Consider the following 13,606-nt stretch of genomic DNA (forward strand, 5'->3'; position numbering starts at 1 on the left):
TCAGTTTTTTTTTCTAACGGCAACCTCTCCTCTGTCCCGACAGCGTTTATAACCTCTTGTGTGTTTATTTTTATTTATTTGTTTATTTATTGCGCTTCAACAGCCAGCGTCTCTGTCTCGTTGTCAATAAAGTTTTCCTTATTTTTTCTGGAAAAAAAAACAAATAGGGAATCCCCTCACATGCTGAGGACGTAGCGTGACCAAAGGTGGGATTTATCATCAGATGATTGCGGAGGAACATGCGTACGAGAGGCCACCGCACGCTTGAAACATCAGACTTTTGACTGATCATACACACATTCTAAATTTCGGCCGCAGGAGGGAATATAGGACAGTTTCTCCGAACGTTTGATAAATGAGGTCCCTGGGGATGGACTTAAGGGAAATATAAATGATGAAAGATTACCTATTTTATACCACAGAACTATTATATGTGATAATCGCATTTAAGAATTTCTAAATTTACTGTAAAATCATAAAGTACCCCAGCTTTAATGCTTACTGATCATTTCCCAGCTGTAATATTTCAACATGTTTAAACATTTAGACATTTGTAGAGGTTTCATGAAAGTCATTTCTTATCTTTAGGAGAAGTTACATCCACCTTCTTATTGACACTTTATTTAAAAATAAAACTAAGACCCATTTGTCCACACGCAATTCTTCCTTTATAATGTGCTTGCGAAGACTCACAATTTATTGTTGATTGTGGGTCTGAATACCTGTGTTACAACCCCAGGGGTAAACCTGAACACCTTCCAGCCAGCTTACCATATTGTTGCTGTTCAGCTCTGTTATTTTCCAGTTGTTTTCCTGTCAGGTTCAACTCAATGCAGTGAAGCCTGCTGAAGGCTCCACCCAGCTGCTCCCCATCACGCTAATCAGCTGCTGCTGCTACTTAAAGAGATTTTACGGAGTTTTGAATTTTTATGCTCGCGATTGCCCCCTCAGGCCAAAAGTGTAACGGCAGCTTCAATAGTAGGCTCGTGCATGAGGCGCGCATGCTGTACGTGCACGCTCCTTAACAAAAATAACAGCTGAGACAGTCCCTTGTGTGTGTGTGTGTGCGTGCGTGTGTGTGTGTGTGCGTGTGTGTGTGTGTGTGTGTGTGTGGGTGGGTGTGTGGGTGGCCTGGAGGACAGGAGAACGCGCAGCTAATTAATTAAATAATTTGGTTCTGTACCTTTCTCTTCAGCACAGCCGACAAAGGTTTATGATGGGTCAGTCCTCCTGCATGCTCAGATCATTCTCTTCCCTTGCTTGAAAAATTGTTCCAAAATGAAAGTTGAACCCACATCTTTTTTATCTGTGAATTCAATGCCGTTCGGCATGTCTCAAATAAAACCTTGGCCATCTTACTGTAAAAAATATACCATTAATGTAAAAAAGAAACTCTAAATAAACTATGTTAACATCCAGAATCAAACCCAGGTCTTCTGCACAAGAGTCCAATGTCTTACTAGGTGAGCTAAAGCGCCAGTGACATCCTTTGTATCTGTAACATTTATATCCTTGATGACCGCTGAAACAACGTTTAAAGAACGGTTCGGAACGAAAATGGCTATTTTGTTGCTAATTTGCAGGAAATATCTAGAAGAAAGTTCTGCAGAAAGTAGCTAAGGGTCCTCAGAAATGTAGCTAGCTTTGTCACTAGGCGTTAGGAACAGCGACAAAGTGGCACTGCCTCTCTCTCTGCTGCTAAAGCTACTGATAGCAAATGCTACGGGCTATGCCTGAGCGTGAACACGCATGAAGCAGCCTGCTCGACCCGAGCAGCTCTCTTTTTCTGTGATTTTACAGAAAAACTGGCGATCACAGTAAAAATGCCAGGGCTCATTCTACAGGACCAGGGCATTGCAGGAGAATGTATGAAGAAGAAATTTATTATTTCTATACATGTTTTTGGCTGTCAAACTTCCATATTGTCCCTTTAAGGAGCTGCTGAACTCTCATTCCGGGAGGCTGTAGAGTCAGAAGGGGGTAGAAAGTGTGAGTAGAGAGAGTAAAGAAGTGAAGTAGAGGAGTTTGTTGAGAGCTCAGGTGTTGGAATAGTCTCCTTTTGATTATTTGGAGACTTTATTAAACTTAGCTGCTTTTGTTTAGCCTTTTTGGCGTTTTATGAGACTTAGTTAAACTAGCAGCCTTCATTGATTCATTAGCTCTTGACATTTGAGCGCTTGAGCACTTTAAGTTGGAATACTACTGTGAGGCCCTTTTGTTTGTACCTTTTTTCAGAAAGAGAGTTTGTCTTTTGGTTGTTTGGGTTCAAGTAATACTACCCGTTAGCTCTATTAAGGTGAGCTCTTTATTTTTGTTGTTATGGTTTATGGTTGTTTACTCATTTTAGAAAAGAGTCACTTTGAGTTAGTCTCACCACAGCCATGGAATATACCTCATCAACACGCACCAACACTATATTGGAGCAGGCGGAGAAAGACTAGGGGTCTTGGCACAACTCTGTTGCCGCTTGGCTTCCCGGGGCTGGAGGCTAGGACGGGGATCTGGCCGTTTGGCTGAGGTCTGGGGCGGTGGGCCGCTTTGCTCGGCGTTGGGCGGGGAGCCTGCTCATCAGCACCCAAGCAGAAAGGGTCAAACTCTGGTAACAGGTTGTACCCCATGTGCAGCAGTACTGGGACCAGAGTAAATAGGGTGTGTGTGTGGAGCGTGAGTGGGTGTCTGGCGTGCATTTTTGTAAGTCTTTGGTTGTATGTGTATGTGTGAGCATGAGGGAGGGAGTGTGTGACTGTGTTTGTGTATGACTGTATATGTCAGGTGTTCTTTGACTCCTCCCCTCTCCTGGGACTTCTTTTGATGCTATACATTTTTGCCTCCCCTCCCCCTGCCACACCTGGTGTGGAGTGTGGTGCCTTGGTCTGCCTGAGTGTTCATGGCTCCTGGGTCAGGGGGTTAAAGATTTTTGGCGTCTGCCTGATCGATCTCAGTGGCTGCCTGGTGGGATCTCAGTCCCTGGACTCTGTTGGGTCCCCGGCGGGGCTGGTCACCCCTGGGTCCCTGGTCGCTGGGTTCCGGGTTTGGCCAGCTTGGGGGTGGGAGGCTGCAGGCGGGCCTGTGGGCTTGCCGCTGATATCCCCCAAGACTCTGATGTCTGCTGGTTGTGGCCCCCTGGGGCGATCCTCTGCGCCTCTCGAGGGGGGCAGGGGCTTTTCTGGTGTCCGTCTCCCTGGGGTTTCTGTGCTCTGGGGCAGCTCCTGAATCTCTGGGACTTGGAGCTCCCTCCGTCTCCTATGCATCTTTGGGGGCAGATCTGTGGCCCCTCACACTCTCTATTGGACGCTCCTATAGATAAACCTTACATATAAGTGCGGATACACACACAGGTGCTCACCTGGTTCTCTCATAAGTATGGACTTGGGCATTTTCAACACGTCCTAAGGCTGTGGTTGGTACTTAATGCACTGTGATTTACTATCTTGTGATTGTTCAGTAAAACAATGTTGATTTTATATTTCTTCATCAAGTTGATGCTGTGATAGTTTACTCCTGTTGTATTGTTGTGTGTCCCTTTTCTGCAGGTCTAGAAGCAGACTCTTGTTCATCATTGTTTTTTTTATGGTGGACCCCATCCCCACCTTTTGTCTCTTCCTTTCTCTTTCACCTCTGTCTCCGTGTCTGGTCGGAATTAACAGCATTCAAAAAACAAAAACAATAAAGTTTTAAGTATCAGGTGTGACATTAAAAGCAGAAGCTTTGATGCTCCACCTGAGAGTAAATCTGTAAGGCTTGTCACCAGCATTCAGACGTTAATTCTGTTTGCTTCACAGCCAGACAGGACACGGGGAATAAATAAATAAATAAATAAATAAATAAATAAATAAATAAATAAAGGTCAGAGCCCTTTTAGTTAAAGGTCTTTATTTTCAGGCCTTTAATTTAGCCTTTTTTAGATTTGAGCTTGGGTATGTTTTTGTAAGGAACCAGTTTCTTTTTATTTTTCCCTCAATTTTGATGCCCTTAATTTAACCAGAGCTGAACATTTCTGTAATATAGCTTCCTCTCTTAGTTTGTGACCCCTGTGTTTGTAATTTAAGTTTTGTAGAAGACAGCTGAGTCCAGTTACAGCATTTGTGAAAACATTTTTGGTTGATGTACAGCTAACCCGGTGACACTACAAACCCATACGATTAGCTAACTCAGTCATTGTAACATCACAGAAGAGTCTAAATATTGGACATCCCTCTCAGAAGCTCTTCGACTCCAGAGGGGCATGTAACAACCTGCAATTCCTCCAACTATCCTCATTTCAAAAGAGATACACTTCCCCTTTGACACGGGCCATTATCATGGAGACAGTTCTTTCTAGATTTGTTCCATTTGCATTTGTTGTGACAACATCTTGACGTTGTTAAATCCACATTTATCATTATTTCACATCCATTACATCTCATACGCATTGTTCATAGAGCTGTTTAGAATCTATATGACTCAGAGCAACCTGTTGGACCTTGTGTAAATGTTGACTGTGAGGGTGCAGACACACGACCGAATTACAGCAAGCATCTTGAAGCCACACAGCTCAGTGCAATTACTTTACAGGCTACATGCCTTGACTGGATTGGCTAAATGCGCTAGAAGATAGAGATGCAACAATAAGCATGAATGCATGCCTTGTTATGATCTGACAAGGCAGCAGTAAAAGATCTGAAGTTGTTACCATCATTAAACTTGACATTTGCCCAGTTGAATGCATGTGAACACTTTAGGTTGTTTTTGTTGGTTTAACAGTGAATCGAGTATGACATAGTTTACCATTAAAGTTCTTTACCGAGGAATCAAAACAAGACAGTCAAATATCCTTCCAACTAAAGTCAGTTACAGGAGCTTTAATGATTTCTAAAAAATTATTTCTTGAATGCATTTGTTGAAGCCACAAATCTGTCAGGACAAAGATTAAGAGAAAGACCGCCATCTTTTTTTATAAATGCCTTTTATTGAATAGGAACTGCTTCTGTACAGACATTAGTCACAATGTGAAACTGCAGCAACAATTCCTGGAGCCTTGACATCAAATGTTTAGTAAAATGTATTGCATTCAGTGTTTTGAGGGTGTTTTTAATCACATCTAATAGGACTTTTTCACTTCTCATATTGTCAGATTTATAACCACCTATGTGACAAAAGTGGACAAAATGAGAATTATTATTTTTTTTGAATATTTCTTTTTTTGGGTGTGATCATTTTCCTGTTGAAAGGTATAAATATCACCGGACTCCGCTAACAGTTTTCTGACACTTTTATTCCTAGAATGAAAATAATAAAGTAGATGGAACACACCTTTTTTTGTTGAGGACACAGGAAGACCAATTTAACTCTCCAGCAGTGAGCTCTAGTCGCCCTAACACCCTGCTGGACCAAATTATGTTTAATTTCTTTGTTATTTTTCTTTCCTGATGCGATAGGAATAATACACACACACACACACACACACACACACACACACACTCACACATGCACGCTAAATAATCCAAACTTTTCATTTGCATGATTATACCAGACTGAGTTCCTGCTCACATCCCCATTTTAAAAAGCACGTTCAAATTCAAACATGCATGCCTGTAGAAAATGCTTCAAAGTCATTTGTTCAGCTCTTTGCACTCACCAAAGAAAACTGATTATTCATACAGGATAAGAGAAGTGTTTTTTTCCCTCAAAAACATCGTTTATACCAACACTATTGTATGTGAAAATGCATGTTGTTCTGTTAATTACTGTGCATTTGTAACTGGATGTTAATTGGGTTCCAGACTGTGTTGTTTATTAGAGATTCGCTCTAGGCCTGCTCTTGTTAAGCGGTCTCTGGGAGAACTTGTCACCTCTTCCTTCCATCCCCCTCCCTCGCCTATATTAGCTCTGTAAATCCTGTTCTAGTCGTATTGTTATGGCCATTGTGTGTGCTGTGAGCGATTGTTATTATATGCCTGCTGTGCTCGCGTCACTTGATACATCTCGTCTGTTTTCTCCCTTTATTTTGTTCTCTCTTTTCCCTTGTTTTATATATATATATATATATATATATATGTACTGTCTCTACTCACCCCTCCATCCATGCCCACCCATCCCTTATTAGTGTTCAGGACTTCTTATTTACTTTCAATGTCTACTCAGTTCTACCTCCTGCTTTCCTTTTTCAGACTAAACAACAGTTGTGTTTTTGGTCTGAAAAATATTTAACAACTCACAATTTGTTTGTATTTGAGTTCTTATAAACTTGTACCAAAATTAAAAGTTTATGCATCATAAAGTACAGATCTGAAAACAATACGCATTTCCAGTAGTTACTGCAAAAATTGAGCTGCAAAATTAACTTTCTGTTTTTTATTCAAGATTTTTCTCAAAAACAAGCTTGTTTTTATTTTTTGAGGTCTGAGATTTGGGAATATCTGTTTTCCCACAGGGCCCAGAACATTGTGTGAAATGCCTGCATTTCAAGGACGGTCCAAATTGTGTGGAAAAGTGTCCCAATGGCTTGCAAGGTGCCAACAGCTTCATCTTCAAGTATGCAGAAATAAACAATGAATGCCATCCCTGCCATTCCAACTGCACCCAGGGGTAAGTACATTCGGCTCAAGAACAAGTCAATGGTGGATTTAAGTCTCTGTTATCCCCCAAACTGCAAAAACCCTGCAAGTCTCTTCATATTAAACATCAGTTTGTTTTAAAAAATCTACTCTTCTACAAGAATTACCAGACAAATAATATTTTGCATATTTTAGCTTGATTGAACTCTTTTAAATAAACAATAATAAGCTCACGGCATGGCACCTAAAGTGTGTAAATATAATAAATTACTCTACTTCCTTCAAGCCAAATGAGATAAATAAATAAATTGAGCAATAATGGAGAAAAAAAAGGATTCAGTGAAGTGAGCTGCCACTCTTCACTGCTCACAAGCCACTTATCACTCAGTGTAATATACAGCGACGTTTGGATGGACGTCATTTTGTGTTTAACTCCACAGGGGGTTTGTGTCACTCCCCCTATGTGTTATTTCTCGTCGCTTGAGTGACAGCCTCCAGCTTGCTTGAGCATAACAATGTGGCCTTAAATGGAAAACACTCAGCTGACACTTTGTCACAGGTAGAGAGATTCACATGCAAGTCTCAGAGAAAAAGAAAAGAAGATGGCAGGAAACTGAGATGTTCTGGGAGAAGAGAAGGCAAATGCCTAGAAACATGCCAAACTGACACTTCAACGGCATTTTGCAAACACTACCAGAGATGCTTCTTAAAGTTTCTACTTAATGCATCTAAAGACAAAAAAGCTAAAGTCGTTTCACTTAAAAGGATTTTCCACCCCTAAGTTGTAATAATCCCCAGGTAAAGGTATTTGTAACCAGCCCGGTCATTCTAATCTGGCAATATTCTGTTAGCTTTAGCTTAGCATTAACAGTGTAAGTGAATGGTAACAGCTAGCATCTCATATAAAAACAGTCATGAAAATAACTGAACAATTATTCTAATTTTTGTTTGTGACATCAACAGTCATATTGACTGAAAATCAAAGTAATACTACATCACAACGTTGTACGGCTGTAAGCCGCCGCTGCAAGGTGCAAGAATACAATGCAGCAGCCCCAAAAGACACCCAATTCATCTGTCATGTACTCTCATCTTTAGTGCAGCATACTATGCTGTTCCTATGCTGTGCCTAGCAGCTACACATATGTGCTTATGGAGGTAGGTGACTTATTAATTTAAAAGATTGAAATGCTAAATGTTGCCATTCACTTACATTGTTTATGCTAAGTTAAAGCAAACGGATTACTGCCTGTTTAGGAGAATGACTGGACTGGTTCCAAAAATCTTTTTTTCCCACTTATATAATGCTGGAGAATGAGGCAACAGACTAAATTTTACTTAAGTTTTTTTTTTATATATATATTTTTGGGTCAAAAAGTTCCAGCTTTGATGGCTTAAGCCTAATTTATTTTCTCTATTTTCATTTAAAAGGTGTATTGGACCAAGACTTCAAGACTGTATTGGCTGGATGGATAGGTAGGACATTTTCCATTAGAATATTAGTAAGCAGTAACACACACACACACACACACACACACACACACACACACACACACACACACACACACACACACATACACACGCGCGCGCGCGCACACGAGAATAACAGTAAGCAAAGTGCCTGATTAATGGATAGCTGTGAGCCACGGACTCCCAGTGAGTATCCTTAATGCTTCTCTCTCTCTCTCTCTCTCTCTCTCTCTCTCTCTCTCTCTCTCTCTCTCTCTCTCTCTCTCTCTCTCTCTCTCTCTCTCTCTCTCTCTCTCTCTCTCTCTCTCTCTCTCTCTCTCTCTCTCTCTCTCTCTCTCTCTCTCTCTCTCTCTCTCTCTCTCTCTCTCTCTCTCTCTCTCTCTCTCTCTCTCTCTCTCTCTCTCTCTCTCTCTCTCTCTCTCTCTCTCTCTCTCTCTCTCTCTCTCTCTCTCTCTCTCTCTCTCTCTCTCTCTCTCTGTGTGTGTGTGTGTGTGTGTGTGTGTGCACGTGCATTTGTGAGTGCGCTCGTGGCTTGCCCAGTCCTTGATAAATTGATAGCGCTTTAGCTTTTGTTGTGAGGCTAAGAGGGAGAAGAGGACAAAGAAATGTTGCTCACAGTTTACCACAAATGGATTCAAGACTTCATAAGTGATGCTGTTTGGCAGCAAGTGGTGGCAATTAGGGAAGGATTAAAAATAAGTCCTTAAAAAAATAGAAGCTGTTAGCAAGTGATGATGCCAATACGTCATGATGGACCTCCAGCACAACAAAAAGAAGACTCATAAAAGGAAGAGAAATATGTTGTGAAACATCTTTAACTCCCTTTAGGCTGCTGACGTTGAAGGGATGTTTAATCATTTCTGAAAAACAAAATTATGTGAGACTGAATTTATCAACATCTGGATGGCTATTTGAGGCAGCATTTCAGACCCTGTCATCAGAATAAAAGGAGGCTGCAGCAGGTGAATGAATATCACCAACCTGGTGAACTGATCAGCTCTTATCATGCCTCTGAGAACTCTGGCTAGCATGCAGCTGTGCCCCCTATCCATAGCTAAAAGACCCAGGTGTTGTGCTAATCTCCCACCTGTTGCAGGTTCCCAGCATGTCTGAAAGTAGCTTATCCAAAATATGTTATTACACAAATCCTGCTAAAGGCCATTGTTCTGACAGGTATTAACGTGCATCTTGTGAAGGGATCGTTTTCATATCTTCTTAAGCTGAATTAATGTCGCTTACACATGTCGGATTTAGTGTGCTAAAACTGAATAATGGCTCATTTGGCATGTTCTCATTTGGCAGTACTTGATATTTAAACTTGCATCTCATGTCCTCTCACCCCCATTGACTGTGCTTTTTAATATGTCGTTTGTCGCCTGTGAAGTGCCCCTCGCCTGGAAATGTACTAAAGTAATTCCTTTGAATAAAGGCGGTGACTCAAAAATTCTGAATAACTACAGGCCTATGTCAATAATCAACTGTGTGGTTAAAGTCTTTGAGAAATTAATCTTCAATCAACTTTATGACTATTTCTCCGACAATAATGTATTCACTCAGTGGCAGTCTGGCTTCAGAAAATATTTCTCTACTACCACTGCTCTCTTGAAATTTACCAATGATGTATTCTCTAGCTTTGATAATAATTTGTGCAGTGGTGCCATTTTCTTAGATCTCTCCAAAGCATTTGATTTAGTTGACCATTATCTTTTATTGGATAAATTGCATGCTATTGGCCTTTCAAGATCATCCTTACTTGGGTTTAACTCTTACCTACATCATCGTCGCCAGTGTGTGTGTTGTACAGGGGCTGTCAGTCCATATTTACTGGAATATCTAAAGGCATCCCTCAAGGTTCTTCCTTGGGACCTTTATTGTTTTCTATTTATGTTAATGATATGCCCATGTGCTGCACAGACTGTAATATTCATCTTTATGCTGATGACACAGTTATTTATTGTAGTAAGCCAACTCTCACTGAGATACATTTTTCGCTACAAAAAGACTTAAATTCTAGTCAGCAGTGGCTGTTGGCTAATAAACTTCTCCTTAATAAGTCAAAATCATATTCCGTACTGTTTCTTAAGAAAGCCCTAGATATTGGTGAAAAAAACCCAAACCTGAAGCTTTGTTTTCTCGACTCCTCTCCTCTGGAGACCACAGAGACCATAAAATATCTTGGTGTTTGGCTAGAACCTCATTTATCCTTTAAAACACATACAATCAACTACAAAAAAATTTAAATTCTCGCCTTAAAATCCTCTATCAATCTGTTAATTGTTTTAACTTTCTGGTTTGGAAAAGAATTGCCACACAGCTGCTTCTGCCTATTCTGGACTGTGCTGACATTATCAGAACACTTCATCCTCCTGCTTGCACTCTATTGATGTTGCTTATAATAGTCTCTGTTGTTTTGTTTTTCGTTGTCCATTTAGGACATACAGAAGTGTGGTTCGCACCTGCTGTCAGGAAACAGTTTCACTGGTTTCAGTTCATTTTTAAAACTTTTTAATTTAATTATCTGGATTATCTTAAAATACATTTAATTCCCTATAATTCACTTTACAGCCTGCGGCATAATGACCAGCTCTTTTTTGTTGTTCCTAGAGTGAAAAGAGAGGTAGGGAAACACGCTTTTGGTTTCAAGGCTCCATGTGATTGGAATAATCTTCCTTTATCTATTTGTTGTTTATCATCGTTCACTACTTTTCGAAGGGCTCTGGTCGATCATCTTCAGGAATAATTGTCTATTTGTTACTAATTGTATTTGTTCAACTGGCTGTTGCTTTTGTTTTGTCCTTGTTAGTTGGGGTCGTGTAGTGCGGGGTGAAATATTGTGAGCCTTTGAGGGTGTGTGTGTGTGTGTGTGTGTGGGTGGGGGCGGGGGTTGTCTGTAAATGATTGTTGTAATGTTTTGATTTAGATTTTTGCTCTGTTGTCTTGCTCTTAATTTTTGTTCTTCTTTTTGTTGTATAGAAGGACCCACTCGAAAACGAGATGTTTCATCTCGTGTTTATGCCTCCGTATAAAATTATGTTTAAATAAATAAATATATGCTTTGTATGTTTTATATTTCTATTACAAGCTTCTGCTGTTTCCTAAATATGCCCTGCCTCTAAGTAGTTTCTCCTCATCTGCTAAATTTCTGTTTTCAGAACCCCTCTGATTGCAGCAGGAGTGATCGGTGGCCTCTTCATGGTGGTGATCATGGCGTTGAGTGTGGCGGTATCCGTGCGCCGGAAGAACATTAAAAAGAAGAGAGCCCTTCGTCGATTTTTGGAGACAGAGGTAAGCCGAATGAATGGAATGTGGGAGAAAATTAGGTCAACAACCAGCTGAGCTAAAGTAAAATTGAATCACGCAAAATAATAAAAAACAACCATAGATTTTCATTTGATGAATGCAGCAACAACCAATAAATACAGGATAAGTCCATGCATGTTGTACTGGTGCAGATCTGTATGGATGAGGAGAAAAAAGTTTTTCAAAGGATAGAAAAGAGATGGAGAGTTAGCTCACATACACTAATGGTGATCATGGAAGTTTCAGAAACTCCAAGACTCAGCTGTTGACTTAGCCACGGGCGTATGTTGGAGAGGGCACTTCTTTTAGGAGGAGTTGAGACCCCACCATTAAAATGGGAGAAAGCACTCTTTCTCCGTGTTAAAACAAGAGAAGTGCGTCATCATCAAATGCACTCGTGCATCTGTGCAGTTTTGCTGCTTTTTTCTCTCCTCAGAGCAGAGAAGTATCAGTTAAGTGGAGCTCTGACATGACGTGTTATTATACTTCCCCTCTGATTCTGTTCTTTTCTTTCATTAGATGCATGATTACTGCCACTTAGGATATGGAACTTTTATGACTTTGATTTTTTTTATTTTTGAAGCATTTTAATCCACACAAAACATGAGGAACATGTGATTTTAGGAATGTTTAATGAACGGCTATAATTTGGTGATTTATAGAAAGTTGGAAAACTTGCAAAAGGTATAATGGCTTTTATATGAAATACAACAAATGCAATGGCCATTTGTTTTCTTGCTAAAATAATGGTTTTACTTAACTGTGTCTTTTCAAATAGGGACATTTGGTCTTTGTTTTTGATTGCTCAACTGCCAAAGGTGCAAAGTAACTGATTGAAGGAGTGAAATAAGTTGGAAAGAGAATAAAATGTATATGATTCAGACCCTGAAAGTTTACAAGGTTCATTGAGAAATCTTTAATATTATTTATTTATTTTTTAATACTATCAGTTACTCAGCATTTTACATGCAGGCTAAACATGAACATAGTCTTCTACCCCTATTTCCTGCATTAGTCACTGACAGAAAATACACAGGGAAACACTAAGGTTCTAAAAATCACACTGTTAAATTAGATGCATGGCCCCACCCACTTTTGCTTGCTTTTGTTGATTTAGCATCCAGAAGTGAGCTATCTCAGCTAGTAGAAGCTAACTGTTAGCATTAGCAACTCCACAACATGGCAAAAAATGTTCAGCCTTGTTTTATTTGTGGGAAAAAAACATAAATGTTTACCCAAGAAAGGAGATGGAAAGAAAGCTGTAGTTGCTTTGCTGTTAGTGAATCAAAGGTGAGTCATTTGCATATCATAAATATTAATGAGTAAGAGTCTAAATACTGCTATTTTCCCCCTCAATCCTAACTAACTTTCAACTTCTACTTCCTCAAATGGGGGTGCCAGAGCATTTTTCCCACAAGTATCTGTTTTGCTTTAAAGGGATACAATGCAACTTTTTTCATGTTTTTTTTATCATTTATTTGAGCCAGTATGTGCTAAAATAATTTCAGAGTAGCAGGCCAGTCCCTGGTTAGTAAAGTGGAGCTGACATGCTAGCACTGCAGTCTGCTTCCATCATGTTTCCTGCATGTTTTAGATCATGAATACAGCTTATTTGTTTGATTTAGTGATGAATCACTCCTGTAGACACTAATGAAGGCTGGGGAGACATTTCAGCAGTTAGATTAAGGTCTTAAAAAGATGACAGCACAGCAAATAGATGAGTCTCACATACGGTTTTACAACAATTGATTAATAACGGGCACTAGGGGGTGCTAAACACAAGCCAATACTGCATATATTCCCTTTAAAAAGGCAATACTTCTAAAGTATTAGCTGAACATTGATGAACTCAACTTATTAGGAATAAAATGGATTCATCTTGATGATAAAATAAACTAGCCCTAACAAATTAGAATTGTTAAATAATTTAAACATGAAAATATAATAATAATAATACTAAAGATTTGGTCAATGTTCTTGTTGTTTACTGTGTTTTGTAATTAATTCACAATCTAATTTTGTAATATTTCTTTGTAAAAAAATGTATAAAATGTTCTTATTTTTTCTCTTTTTCATTTCATTCAAAATAAAAACAAATCAAACATATAAACAATAAGAAATTCATAACAAAAAATCAAATATGAATAAAAGGGAGCAGAATGAAGAAAAACATCATATAATTTCGGCCCCCTTTTCCAGAAGAAATAATCAATTTATATACAATTTCCATTTGTCAGACACAGATTCATTTAAAACTTTTTCCTGTTTTAAATTCCAGTGCGATCATGATAATTGATTTA

General features: G+C 39.4%; 1 protein-coding gene across 2 annotated transcripts in view; it reads left to right on the forward strand.

Moving 5' to 3' along the window:
* The window catches only part of erbb4b (erb-b2 receptor tyrosine kinase 4b), a 453,698-nt gene that overhangs the window by 362,554 nt on the left and 77,538 nt on the right, over window positions 1–13,606 (forward strand). For both annotated transcript variants that reach the window (XM_070543942.1, XM_070543941.1), the window contains 3 exons: window positions 6,413–6,567; window positions 7,968–8,012; window positions 11,159–11,291. In XM_070543942.1, coding sequence (XP_070400043.1) covers window positions 6,413–6,567; window positions 7,968–8,012; window positions 11,159–11,291 — 333 coding nt within the window. The remainder of the gene's footprint in view (window positions 1–6,412; window positions 6,568–7,967; window positions 8,013–11,158; window positions 11,292–13,606) is intronic.

This window comes from Nothobranchius furzeri, chromosome 14 (assembly GCF_043380555.1).
Source record: "Nothobranchius furzeri strain GRZ-AD chromosome 14, NfurGRZ-RIMD1, whole genome shotgun sequence".
Classification (NCBI taxonomy): domain Eukaryota; kingdom Metazoa; phylum Chordata; class Actinopteri; order Cyprinodontiformes; family Nothobranchiidae; genus Nothobranchius; species Nothobranchius furzeri.